Consider the following 14,779-nt stretch of genomic DNA (forward strand, 5'->3'; position numbering starts at 1 on the left):
CTGTGCCTTAGTACAGGTGGTGGGGCTTGCCCATGGTGCTCTTGAGGTATAAAGCCCAGACTTTCTGCCAGTTCTTCTTGAGCAATGACACCAGGAAACTGATAGCTAAGTGGATGTTGTACACAAGCTCATCACCTGTCATCTTTATGTGGCCAACAGCCACTCCAAGATGCATCACCTTCTTCATCTTGAATTTGTTGGTGGACTTCACTTCATCTACTTTGGCCACCATGTTCTCATTGTGGGTTAGCAAGGAAGGCAACCTGCCAGCCTTATTCAGGCTTGGGCCCAGAATTCGTGGGCTCTGCTTGATCAGAGATTCTGAAGCCAAAAATGTATCCTACTTCTTGGCCAGGTTCTTGACTAATTTTTTATTCTTGTTGAGTTTCTTTAGTGCTTCATGTCCATATGAGGGACCTGTGAGGGATCTCCACTGCCTTGGCCTCATCAAAGTGCCACTGGTCCCTCAAAACACATATGAAGAACTTGGGGCAGGGAGTGTACTTAAGACTGATGGCAGCCAGGAAACATTTGTCCTTCTGAGGGTTATAGTTCTTCAGGCTGATCTGCAGTTCCACCGTCTCCAAAAACTTCCAGCACTTGCACTGGTTCCCATGTAGGACTTCCTGTACCACCTCATACAGGGTCACAGGAGACTTTGCTGCTCATGGTTCCTCATGTCAAAGGAACCACAAAACAGCAGAACATGTGACTCTTGATCTTGAGGTTGTGAGCTCCAACCCCATGTTGAGTATAGAACTTACTTAAAAAAACAAGAATAAAATCAACAAACTCCACCAAGGTCAAATGGACAACTCATATAATTTTGATAATCTGAAGCTATAACTGTCTCATTATAGGCAGAGACAGTTACATGAAAAGGCCCTTCTTAACTTATGATATAGAAGGGAAAGAACATTGAATACCTATGTGGAGAACTTGGTATCATTTAAAGCAATAATCCTATGAAGCTAGGAGGTAAGGGAGGATCACAGAAGTTAAGTAATTTATCCAGGGCCACCCAACTTAAGTGGCAGGTTTTGAAATCAGCTGTGTATGACTTCAAAGATTGTAGATTTCCTCTACACCACTCTGCCTTTGTGGTTAATGGATATGTTCAAAATAATCATTCGGAATTCTTGGATACTGGTGACACTATTACATCAGTATATGGGAATCACTGAAAGCTCTGGCTTTATGGGATAAGAAGAGTCACAGCATATCAGGTCATATTATATTGAACAAAATCAGGATCAACTCTGGTGAATAGTGGGGAACTCACAAAGCCATTGTAGAATGAGTTCCAGAAAGGATTTCTGAGAAGGGAGCACCAAGGGCTTTAAGGTTCACTGAAGCATAACTGCAAAGAATGTGTCCTATGCTGGGCAGCAACCGCAGGCCTCAGCTGTTGCTGGTCTAACAGGCTGAGCCAAAGCTCTGCACAGTATGTCTGAAGAAGTGTCACAAATGGTGACAATTTGAATAGTGCTATAGATGGCAATCACAGGGCAGAAATCACCTGTGCTGAATGTGGACCGAACCACTGTTTGAACAATGAACTTCTTATACACACATGCAAAACCATAATCACTCAAACACCATTGATTTGTTTTAGGTGGAAAGACAATCTGCTTTATTATGTATTTAACATTTAACTACTCCACTGAATCAAGACTAAGCTTCTTTTGTGTTTCTCGTGGCACTGGGAATACAAAGATGGGAAGATAAATGTCATTGTCCTCAAGAAGTTCAAAATATTGGCATGGGAGGTGGAGGAAAGATTTGTAAACTAATAGGTGAGACCAGTGCTCTGGAGCTTATATTTCTTTTTTTAGTTACTTATACACATGTATATATGTGCATGTATACATATTCAAATGGAACAAGGCTTAGAATATATTCCAAAGGTAGAAGTTCTACTGTAGGTGAACTAGAGAAAACATTAGCTTATCAAATATAACATATTTTACTCTACCAAGTTATATAAGTTCTTCACTTACATATTTCCTTTATAAACCTCTTTATACACCATTCTGTTTTATTCATTGATCACATGGAGGCAAATCTCATACTAGCATATGTGAATAGGCATTCAAAATTATCAAAGAAAAGGAGACAGAGTGGAGGAATGTAGATTTAGTAGGCAGATGTGCTTTTGTATTTGCAGCCTAGGGTGGAAGTTAAATATAGCAATAATTTCCTTAGAAATTTATATTTATCTATCTCTCCAAATCTCAAACATTGGAAACCAAAAAAATATTCCATGTATACACTTACTATCTTAGATGTTCAGGTTTCTGAAATTCTGTTTGTCAGACCTGCACAGATACGATGTTGCCTTTGGGATGCCCTTCTGTCCTGTTTGCCTGGGGAATACCAACCATCACTTCTTTGAACAGTTTCTGTATTAAAAAATATATAGAAGTAGCCTTCCATATTACAATGCTAATACATTGTGGGAGTCATAAGGTACCATCCAAAATCAGATACTATTTTTTGTTTTTGTATTTAGTTCTGGAGTGGCACATAAGAGTACAATACAATAGAGTTTAACATTAGGTTCTTTTTTCTTTTAAAGATTTTATTTATTTGACAGACGGAGATCACAAGTAGGCAGAGAGGCAGGCAGAGAGAAGAGGAGGGGAAGCTGAGCAGAGAGCCCAGTGCGAGGCTCGATCCCAGGACCCTGGGATCATGAACTGAGCTGAAGGCAGAGGATTTAACCCACTGAGCCTCCCAGGGGCCCTAACATTGAGTTTTTATTGACTAAATTAAGGTCTCCCTTTCAACTAGATTACACAGTAATTTTTAATGTGAAGTCACACCTTATGTTCAATTGTGTTTAGGTCTTCAATATTAGATATAATGGCATGTTCTTTTAATAGAAGGAAATACATATCCTGGGCATGAAGCTACTGATATCCACATCAGTTAAAAAGTCCTCTTGCCATTATAATTAAGCTATGCACATTACTAACCACTTTTTCTGATTACTTCCTTAGCAAAAGTAGAGTTAGAAGCTTGGTATTTGCTTTATTTAAAAAAAAAATTTTTTTTTTTTAAGATTATGGACAAAGATAGTTCTTTAGGGAAATGTTAAAGTTCATTTTAAATATAAACTTCTATATAGTAATTCATAACTTTAAGGTAATTTTTATCAATTCTTTCTGGACTTTAAAGTAATAAATATGTAATACTCTGTAAATATATGTTATAGACATGGTAAATAATAAAATATCTGGCAAAGAGGTTCTCAACAGCCTCCAGCATGGGCTAATAATCTTTGCTAATTGTGCCAGATAAATTTTTAGGTTGAAATGCAGAAGACTGACAACGTGTCCTGGTGGTGAATCTAAGAAAACAGTTCTTCAGAAATCAGTGAGTGCATAGGAGACTGCAGAATACCGAACTGCATTCATTAACACTTACTAAGAGACCAAGTAAAATACTATACTTTAATTCCCATTAAGTACTGTACTTTTTTTAATCCTAAAATATAAAAGTGATTTAAGTTGTTCATTTTAGATAGGTGAAAGCTAAAATTCTTTCTGAACTTTTAATTATTAATTACCCACTTTACCAGAACATATACTTCTTAAATTTTTAAATGTCAGACTGACATATTATCATTTGCTGTCTTGACTTTTCTCAGCTTAGTTTTTATGAGGTAGTTCAGGACAACTGTAGCTCACACAAGTGCTCACACTTACCACGCTGCTTCTCCAATGCACATACAATATATTATTATACATTCGAAGCTTCAGCAACTTCGCAGCTGTTTTCATTTTTTGTTCGATTGCTTTCAGCCCATTATTCCCTATGCACTGTTGTTTCTGGGAGGAAAGTTTTATTGAGCAATTTGGAAGTAATTTGAAGTAGTATAGTCAAGCAAATGAGTCTTTTTTTTTTTTTTTAGGGGATACATTTCTTAGATGAAAATCTTCAAAAAAGAATATTGAAGTCTGATGCTTAAATATTTTGAAGATTAGTTCAGAAACATTTAAGTTAAATGTTATCTTTCTAAAATGTATACATAACTCATTTTTACTATCACTCATGCACCGTACTAGTCTGGAGAATAGCGTTGAAGATGCAACAAATATTCTTTGAACACTTCAATAAACACAATGCAAACATTCACTTTAATAATGTTGCCTTTGTTAATACAAAACTGAGTGCATTTTTTTCCTTGCCCCTGGCTGAGCCATGACTAGCTGAGTAGCAACAGCAGAGTGCTGAAAGAATTTTTCAACAGCAATTTGCTTGTTCCAATTTACTTTTCAAGGTTGATGATCAGGATCATTATGTTGCTTGCAAAAAGATCTATTTCTATTAATTTGACCCAGTCATTCCCCTTGTTCTCATCATGTTTAATTTCCCTGGCAGCTTTAAGTGAATCAGAAGTGCCACTGGCACTCTGGTTCTATAGTTTACATACAAAATGAACTCCTATATTCTTTAGGAACAGAACTGTTACACCTGCTGAGAAAGTATGGGTACACTGAAATGAGGGACTCAATGAAACCTCTGCTTTTTGCTCTTCAAACAGAAATGCTCTTTTTAGTTAGCAGACCTATACAATAACACAACAAACCATTATCTGTTTAATTCTTTCTTTAAAGAAATTCTAAGAAGCCTTGTTTTTTAACTTGAACACAACCATCACTCATCAAGATCAATACATAAAATTTGTATATAATTTTAAAAATTTACATGATACATATTGAAAAAGGCTTCATACCAAATGTATAATACCCTAAAAATGTAAAGGGAAATAACCAAGTTATTTTCTACAGTCCCGATAAATTTCAAAATAGCTAAATGTCTTCCGGATCTCCTTTCTATGAGGAAATGCGTATTATTAGTTCCAATGTATATAGTTCCAACATTTAAAGAGCCCCAGCTAAGTAATTTGGAAAATCAATGGTAATAATACTTTTCACACTAAATACAACTATAAAACTGACAAAGAAACTCTAGCTTCAATCACTGACAAATTAACAAAGCTAACAATATAAATAAAATGGATCCCACTTAATTCAGGCTATGCTTCTTAAAGGGAAAAAAATCACAGGGTTTGAATACAGTCATTAATTATCCCTTTATAGCCTGCAGAGGGCACTCAAGTCCTTTGAAAGAAAAAGTAAAAATCTTAAGAGGCATAATAATGATTCATTTTTCATTTTTATTAATAGTAGCATATTAACTAAACAATATTATTTTACAGATACTATCATTTAAAAAGAAGACATTTAAAAAGGAGAAAAATACAGTTTGACTTCAAATGTTTAATGGATTATTAAGACATGCAAATTTCCACGTCTTACTGGAAAAAACAGTTCAGTAGGTGGTTTCCATCCCAGGGTACCTGTCAATCCATAAATGTTATGCACCATACATTAGCACCACACTGCTGACAATTACACAGATTAGTCAGGGCCTAAAGAAAGCAATGTGGACCTCACAGTAAACTAGTAATACAGATAAGGCATTGACTGCTCCAGGCTATACATACACAATAACATTATCATCTCCATAAAACAGCTGATGAAAAACATTAGAAGCTGGTTGAAACATTTAGGCTTTAGCTCCTAAGAGTAATTTTTCAGAGTAATTGCACGAGCTCTCCGTTAATTTTCATTTTATTGAGCCTCTCCATTACTGTTAACATGTTTGGAGAGAAGATACTTGACTTTAAATACTCTTCCTTTGACATGAACACAAACATTTCATAGGGAAACCCACCAAGTCAGATACAGTAACATATATTACACAAATACACATATGTGTATACATATATTTCATCTAGAGCCTCTGATGGCATATTTCAAAATATACTGCAACATTTATCAACTAAATATTGATGGCATAGAGTAGTTAATTATTAAACATACTAGTTTCTTAGCAATATAGCCAGGGATCCTGCCCTTCTATCTTTTTCTGCTTCTCAATTTTGCTTTGGTATATGTGCTGCCGAAGTGAGAAGGTCAATTTTGCTTTGGTTAGGTAACTTGTTATCAGAAGATATTTAGAAACAAATTGGTTACTAATTTGGAACTAGAGAGACTGGCTTGGCACCAACATGAATTAGATGTGTACAAGTCATTGTTTCAATTCAGAAATTGGATCACAGAATGTTTGAGACAAAAAAAAATGTGTAGGGAAAGTTATTTAAACATGTAACTTGTATTCTAAAGTCCTACTAGAATAATGAACAATGATAAAGCATTTAAAAAATGCCTTGTCTGTAATAAAATTAATCAATAATAATTTAATGTTTTAAAACTATTTTTGTTACAAATTATCGTGTTTCTTTTTTAAAGAGTCAAACTTGAAATATACTTAAAGGAATAAATCTCCAAATTTGGTATCTTGGAAGATGAATATTGACACTGATGTTGCTAATAGTTTTAAAAAGCTAATTCTTTAAGAAGCCTAAAATAAAACACATCTTAAAATTCTATTCTTAATATATTGTGCAAAATTCCATAAAGTATTTTAAATTTCAAAGTGATGGAAGAAGAGAAGCCAATCAAATGAGAAAAAGGCAGAAGAAATAGTAAACAATATAGCAGAAAGTAGTTATTTTGATAATTTAAAATAATCTGGATTATTTTTGTAATGGCATCACTTACCTTTATGGAAAAAAACCATCATTCTGGAAAAGAATGTGATTATTCTTATGGTGACAATATAACAAGCCCCTTTTTCTCAAGGAAGGACTAAGTTAACAAATAAAGCTTTGAAACTCTAAGTCTTAAGATGAATAATTGTGTATTACAATATGTTTTCCCCATTGATTTCTTTACCACATAGCATGACATTTTTTAATGGGGGGAGGGCAGGGAGAAACCATGCAGTTTAATAAAATAGAAGCATTTTCTCAACCTAAGTTATAGCCACTGCTTTGATTTTTGGTTTATCTCAGGGCCAATAAGTATACACTCTAATACATGAAACAAAACTAGAAGATATACTTAGAATGTAGTCTTTGTTTCTTCTTTCTTCAAAGCCTATGTTTCCTAAAATCATTGTTAGTCGAAGCAAAAAGAAATGTTTGTTCTATTACGTAAAGAAATAAACTTCATTTGGTATTCAATTGACTTTCTAACTTAGCAGACAGGACTTTACATCTTCAAATACTGAAAATAAATTGCATTCTTGGCCCTTGCTTTAAAAGGTTAGAGAGAATAAACGCACACCCTGGTAGTGTTCTAGTGATCTCCCTAATCTCAGTTGCACTTTGTCAGAACGAGGTAACTGGTAGTTAAGTGAAATACCCTAGATCAAAGGGGGATTAATCACCAACTGAATCCTTGCTGAATAAACCTGTCATTCAAGAAAATTATTTCCACTGAACTTAGCAGAGGATTGAAGGTATTTGCATAACAGGGACCAACGTACTTCAGCCAGGTTAAAAGGTTCAGAATTCATCCCATGTTTAGCTTTTTGCCTCCTTTTCCTTTCAGCAGCCGCGTACAATGGTTTCTAATCTGATAATACAGCTAACTATCTAAATGATGTCAGAACAGGAAAGTATTGCAAAGTTTGGATGAGGGATGGATCAATTTCACTTTCAGTAACTCCTAAATCTGATTTGTTGGAATTTAAGATGTAATCCTAAAAAAGTCCCTTAAACCTGAGGACTGTTTATTAACATCCCTTTTCTGACCTTTGTCTTAGAAACAACCATTCTGCTATGGCAGCAGTCCCCACAGAGACTCTGGATGATAACTTGACCTACCTACCTCACAGGGGTGGTACAGGAAGGAGTCTACGAATGTCTGTAAAGCAGTGTGAAATACTATAGTAAAAAATAAAAGAAAAATATTAGTTGTTACTGTGTAAAAACTGTGCTTTGAAAGACCTTAAATCATACAGTGTATAAAAGCCACAATAATTTAAACTCAGAAATACTAAGTTGGTGTGGAAAAAAAAGTTTATGAGACAGACTGTTTAATCAAAAGAACAAAAAAAAACTTTTTACACAAATAATTCCCTTAAGAATTCCTAATAAGGCTATTTAATTCAAACCTGACATTTAAATCAATAATTTAAAAAGGAAAAATAAAAAGTGCCCATCCCTATAAGGGTATTACCTTACATCGTAAGAGTATTGGTGGCTTTAAAAAGTTTTAAAAATATTGTTCAGTAAAAAAATGAAGAAGGGTTTTATAAAATTCATCAACTACTTTTTTTAGAGTGTATTTTCAGAAATTTAACACATCTTATACCTTTTGGGTCTCCTGAAGAATAATTACCCTTATGATAGGACATCAAATTTCATAATCACATTTTGGCACTAAAAGGGAATTTAGCAATTTTGCATCTAGAGTTATGTCTGACACCATCCAAATCTTTTACTGGAAGTAGATGCTCATATTCACTGCAAATGCAAAGCATCTTTCAAGTTAAAAAATGCAAAGAATAGTTATCAAAGAAAATGAATAAAATCCATAGTGAGATAATTTTTTAGAAAATGATTGAAGTTTTAACCCAAGAAAGGACTCTTAGAGTGTCTTATAGCTTAGAATAAGAACATGTCAATCACGATTAAGCTTCTGGAATCGGAATCCCTTTGAAATGCAGCTGTTTCTTCTTTAATTGTGGCAGCGGACTCTGAAGAAAAGAAAGGTCCAGCCTTAAAGATGAGTAAGGAATACAAAATAGCTCAGGATTAGTTGTGGAGTTCAAAGGTCGCTAATTACACTAAGGAGTTCCCAGACACAGGGAAAACATTAAACAGGTCACCTACCAAACGGGAAACAGACTTTGTCTTCAGAAATTATCCTGAAGTGACAGGTTTCTAGACAAAATCAAAAGCATTGCAGTGTGCCCAGCTGATCTCAACAGGATGAAAACATGAGTTGGTTTTAGTTCTGTAGCGTTATGTTAGAATGGAATGGCAACAGATGGCATCAGGTTCTCCTTCACCCTACACTTTTCCAGTATTCCCTAGATTTTCCTCAGGCTTCTAGAAATGTCAAACCAAAGATTCACTGGCTTCTCTGATTGCTTATAAAGAAAGTTTTCCCTAGGGGATTATTATACTGAATATCTGTGTACTTACTAGATAAATGCCTCTTGCCTATCTTAGTGTACTTCACTCAACATTTATACAATCAAGATGTCCAAATGGCTCCATTAATATTAACATAAGTTAAACGCTAAGCTTTCCTTCAGTTTAAGAGAGATCAAATAACTTAAGCAAAATGGGTTTTTTCTTCTTCCAAAAGGAAAGTTTTTACTACTGATTATCTATGATTAAGCCAGAATAATAAGTTAAAGTCCTGGTCAGGCAGTTATTCTACTTTCTTTGTTACTTGGGATAATTTTGAACACAGAGCATTCCGCCATGATAATGCCTTGCAGAAAATGAGAATTTATAATGAGTGAGATTGACCTTAATTAAAAAATCATATTTAAAATCCTAAATTTATATGCACTCTCCCTTCAAACTGTCATAGCTCTTCTTCAAGGAGTTAGAAGCTTCTTCTAAGCTTTTCCTTAGGAGACTGATTTAAAAAAATAGAAACCAAGAGCTAATTTAACTGAATATGAATCTGTAATGCATATTTTTTATACTGCTTCTAATTCTGTTCCATAAAAAAGAAACTTGACATGGATTAAGTTTTGAGGATCTTGAGATTTCATCTTTTCATGAATGGTCACTTAAAGTTCAACTTGACAAAGAACTGCTTTGAAAACAGAACAAGACATATAATTTGTAAAGACAGCAAATAAAAAGTTATGACTAGGTGGTTCCTGAAGAAATCAAGAGAATGCTAATAAAAACGCAGGAGTGACAAATTTAAAGGAAATAGGCTACTCAACATTGAAATAATATTAAGTAATTCTCTCTACCCACAGAACAACTTTTGAATTTTTACCTGAGTTCATTAATAATTTTCATATAATAAACATGAAAAACAGTATTATACCTAAGTTTATCTTTAAAAAATTTGGCTGTAGGCATAAAGTGATCACAAAACACCATGCTCATTTTCTGAAGGTGCTCCACTCGTCTTAGTATGCTTACTGACTTCCTGAGCAAAATGTTATTGTGGCAGATGAATAAGATTACTTATGAAAAGTAACTCTAGAACAGAGATAAACAAACACCTTAAATATAATTATTCAGATTCTTTATTAGTAAGAAAGATAGTTCTGATTAAGAATAGGTTACTATTTAAACAATATCCCTTTGTTTTCATTGACTGGTTATTTTTTTTTCCCCAAGAGATTTACAGTCGTTTCTGGTATTCCATAACAATACACTGTATAAGAAGCTTACTACTCAGGTTTTGAAAGAGTGGGATTTTTTATCTTTCACATCCATCTTTTTATCTACAATCCATCAGGAGTGGCTGTTTGCAGCTCTGCAATGAGAAGGAGCCTGAGCCCATATTCAGGAAGGCACAATGGAGAAAGAAGGCTACAAATGATTAGCCATGCCTGCCACAGGAACAGGAAAGTATATATGGTAGGGTGATCCAGCACTAGTTTAAAATAAACCTAACATGAATCACTACTATTTTATGCTTTGAATCATATTCGGGTAAAATCAAAAGGGTAACAAAATTGACAACATTAGTCTTTAAAATGTTCTTTCAACTATATCAGGCTAAAAATATTAAATAAGAGCATTTTATAATTAAACCAATGACTCTTTTTCTCTCACAGGTTATATGCACATACATTAAAAATAAAAAACTAATGATTTAATTGAAGTTATGTTACCATTATAAAAATCCTATTTAAATATGAAATAATTACAGTAATAATGATCCATATGTTACTGGTGCAGGGGCTTTAGAATTCCAGATATAATAGTCAGAAGAAATTAGTTTCCGGTCTACAAAAAAAAAAAAAAAAAAAAAAGAAAGAAAGAAACAAATGATAAGACTGTATTACCTTAACAAAAATTCAATGAAGAGCAAAGTCATGATATTTTAAAAATGGGGAAACAATTATTTTAGAAAGGCAACAGTTTGAAATACTCACTTTAATTTCACTTTATCAAGGCATTATAATTTTTACAACTTTAAAAATATGGGTTTATTAGATATTTAAATCTATCTTTGAGCTTATTTATGCCAAATTTATTCCAATATCCCTCATTTATTCCACTTTGATCAATTTTTCTCATGGTTTCCTCAAATTCTGTTTCTTATGGACCATGACATCAACTACAAAGAAATTTAAAATTTTTTATTGGTTTCCAATTCTGTGACCTCTCTTCACCATGGTCCTTAGTCTCATCTTGATGTTCTTCGCCCATTCCAAATTTTAGAGACAGAAATAAACATCCCACTTTCTAGTAATACTTTTAAAAAGCTGTTTCAACAATTTCTTAAAGTTCTGATCAAATTTAAGCTTTCTGTTTTAATAGCTTTGTAGTTTTGGACAAATGACGACCTCTTTCAACTAAAGTTTTCTGATATGTAAATTTGAGCTAATAATGCTCATTTGGAGTTAGACCCATATAAATTCTGTTTATTAAACACATTAGTAAATATTTAGTTCTCTCTTTTCTACCTTTCTTCTTCATGTCCTTTTTCATAATGAAAAAGATAGAGGTAGGATGTATTACTATTTATTTATTTACTTATTTAATTTCAGTCTGAAAACCTAGTTAACATTGAAAAGCAACACAGCATACTGATTAGCGGGCAGGCTGTAGAGCTAGACTGCTTGGTTTGATTTCCAGTCCTACCATTTATTAGCTACACGACCCTAATCCCTCTGTTCCATCAGCATCCTCACCTGTAAAAATGGAGATAATAATTCTCACAGAGAGTGCTACAAGGCTGTGCCTGGCACATGGTAAGCAATAAATGTTAGCTATTATTATTTAAATTAATATTACTGGCATTAATATTTTCAGAACTAAGTTGTATATTTTGAAAATAGATTATATTGTCAAGATGATGTCAAAAGAAAGGTCTTATATAGTTACACAAAGTGGCAATCATGCTCTGAAACTAACAGAGGAAGGAACTAAAAGATTGGTCATAATTATGCATTATAAAATAACCTCTTTTATTCAATATATTAATATTTATATTAATTTATATTAAGATATACTAATATTTTACATTAGGCAGGTATATTACTGAATAGCCTCATCCTATATTATGCTTTCTGAGAATTGCTATGTTTAGCTAATATTAATAAGATAATTAAAATATTTTAGACATTACCTAAATAGAAAACGTATCTTCCATAGACAATCTAAAATATTGGCCTGTTTGCCTTCAGTATCCCATAGATAGAATCCAAAATATTTGTATTTAGACAAAACCACTGGTTTGTTTAAATTGATATAATTATATCATGCTTTTATTTAAAAAAATGCATTGTGAAGACTCTTCCATGTATATGTATTTCTTTAAAATACAACCAAAAAATGATGCATGAGAATATGACTCATTCTGATTACACAGAATTTATTATTGCCATTTGAAAGCAATTGCTCAGAATTCTGTAGTTCTGAGTTCTATAATCCTTTTGAAACTTTCATGTACAAACTTTCATGTACAGAGTCTTGTCTTACCCTAACTATTTTGGGGATCTTAATCCTTAGTTTAAGAAATATTTATCTAGGAGTCCCTGGGCTCAGAAGATCTTGGGGTCATAAGTTTGAGCCCCATATTGGGTACAGATATTACTTAAATAAATAAAACTTAACAAAGTTCTGCTTATGTTTAGCTAACATTTAACCTCATCCTAGTTACTCTTCTGTTCTGTGATACTGTAAGTATTTGATCTGAATTAAATAATTCTGAATTCATTTATAAATTGCTTCTTATCTCCCTGTGTTTTCATGTACAGTGTATATGTTTACTTACAACCAATGAACTCACTGAAGGCTGGAAACCTTCTTTCTATTGCCCTCCTACTTGTAAAAAAATGCTCATTGACTATAGCATTTGCTAAAAATATTTAAAATTTTAAATAATAGGGGCACCTGGGTGGCTCAGTCGGTTAAGCCGCTGCCTTCGGCTCAGGTCATGAGCCCGGCATCCTAGAATCAAGTCCCATATCGGGCTCCTTGCTCAGCAGGGAGCCTGCTTCTCTCTCTGCCTCTGCCTGCCACTATGCTGTTTGTGCATACTCTCTCTCTCTCTCTCTCTCTGACGAATAAATAAATAAATAAATGAAAATTTAAAAAAATAAGTAAATAAAATTTTAAATAATAATCACATCTAACATTTATTGAAACCATGCTACATACTAAGCATCATGCTAGGCACTTGGTCGATATAATTTTATCTAAATCTCATAACAATCCCAAGATAAACAGTACTATTATTTCCATTCTATAGATGAGGAAACTAAAACTTTGAGAAGTTTACTAGTTTGTCCAAATTTATGCAGCTAATAAATTATCTGAGCCAGACTCAGACCCTTGACTATCCAATACCAAAGCCCCTGGGAACAATTTCTGAATAAAAGAGTATATTATAACCAGAGCAAAACAAATCCGACTTTACACTAAAGCGCACCTCTATGCCAATCCTTGCTCACCCAGACCATTTTAAAAAAGAGAAGGTAGAGGGCGATGTAAAGTACACACACTGTTACACAGGCTAGGATCAGGTCAGAATTTTTATAAATTGGGATTGTTCTCTGATCTCTTTTTGTTACATTTTAATTTTATCTTTGGTAATAATTGCATAGCACCATTTAAATTCTCTCAAGCTAGTTTGAATCTGTACAACTTACGTGTACTTATTTTTGGTTTTCCTGATGCAAAAACTTGAACTGAATGCTGATCCGCATAACAACCAGTGAGTGTATAATCTAAGATCCTAAAGTGAAGCTAGAAAAAGAAGAGAAATATACCAAATTGAGGTGATTATTGATAAAAGTGATGGCCACATTTTTTTCCCTTGACACAATTTTACGAATTTACTTCACATAGTTCACAAAATAAAAATGTGTGTATGCATGTGTGCATACATACACATATACACTTTTCCCCCTTCGCATTAGGAACATTTCTTTGTAAGGCTGTCATTATGAAATGCTTAACGCCCACCAGATACTTCACTAATACAGACTCTAATCTATGTTGCAAAGCTTCCCTATTTTACAAATGAGGGCACTGAGGTTCAGAGATAGGAGCAATTACCATTCCAGAATGTAAGCAGCAGAGCTGGCATGTGAACTCAGACTCAACAGACAACAAAAGCTGGTGTTTCTTCCCTTAGGGTGTCTGGTATTCTGCATATTCTAAGGCTATATGATTGTGATCTATTTCAGATCATAATTCCTTTACAAGCAGAAATTATACACTTTCTAGCAAAACACAAGAATACAATTATTAAAACTGAAACAATCTGTCTCATGTTGGGAAGGAATGAGATGTTCTGCTTAATGTTCAGAAAACTGAAATTCAGTTTTTCTAGAACTAAGCTCAGAAATCATCCTTTCTCTCACCTATGAAAACTTTCTAAAATGTAATCCATATTTCTGGATTTAATTGATAATGTGGCATCATCATTATAAATACCAGTTATTACACTATTATTGTAGAAAGGGCCATTAGTACTTTCTCTGAAGGCATAGTGGTGGGGTGCCTAAGTCATAGTGATATTCACATGAACTATCAAAGGTCTATGTCTTATTGAGGGAGCTCCAGTCTCCTTTTGTTGTCCTCATATTCCTGATTTTGCAATATTTTGCAATCTTTTCTGCACTTCTTTTTTTTTTCTTTTCTGCATTTCTTCTTCCATCTCTCATCCCTGCAAATTTCTCCCATTTCCTAACTTTC

At 33.7% G+C, this 14,779-nt stretch overlaps 1 protein-coding gene and 1 pseudogene across 2 annotated transcripts in view; both read right to left on the reverse strand.

Annotated features, from left to right (window-relative positions):
• Window positions 1-6,654, reverse strand: LOC122894489 (annotated as a pseudogene).
• AP5M1 (adaptor related protein complex 5 subunit mu 1) overlaps window positions 5,172-14,779 on the reverse strand; it is a 25,062-nt gene continuing 15,454 nt past the window's right edge. For both annotated transcript variants that reach the window (XM_044230748.1, XM_044230749.1), the window contains exons 7-8: window positions 13,729-13,825; window positions 5,172-10,855 (exon numbers count right to left, since the gene is read on the reverse strand). In XM_044230748.1, the coding sequence (XP_044086683.1) occupies window positions 10,773-10,855; window positions 13,729-13,825 (180 nt within the window). In that variant the 3' untranslated portion in view covers window positions 5,172-10,772. The remainder of the gene's footprint in view (window positions 10,856-13,728; window positions 13,826-14,779) is intronic.

Source organism: Neovison vison, chromosome 13 (assembly GCF_020171115.1).
Source record: "Neovison vison isolate M4711 chromosome 13, ASM_NN_V1, whole genome shotgun sequence".
Taxonomy (NCBI): Eukaryota; Metazoa; Chordata; class Mammalia; order Carnivora; family Mustelidae; genus Neogale; species Neogale vison.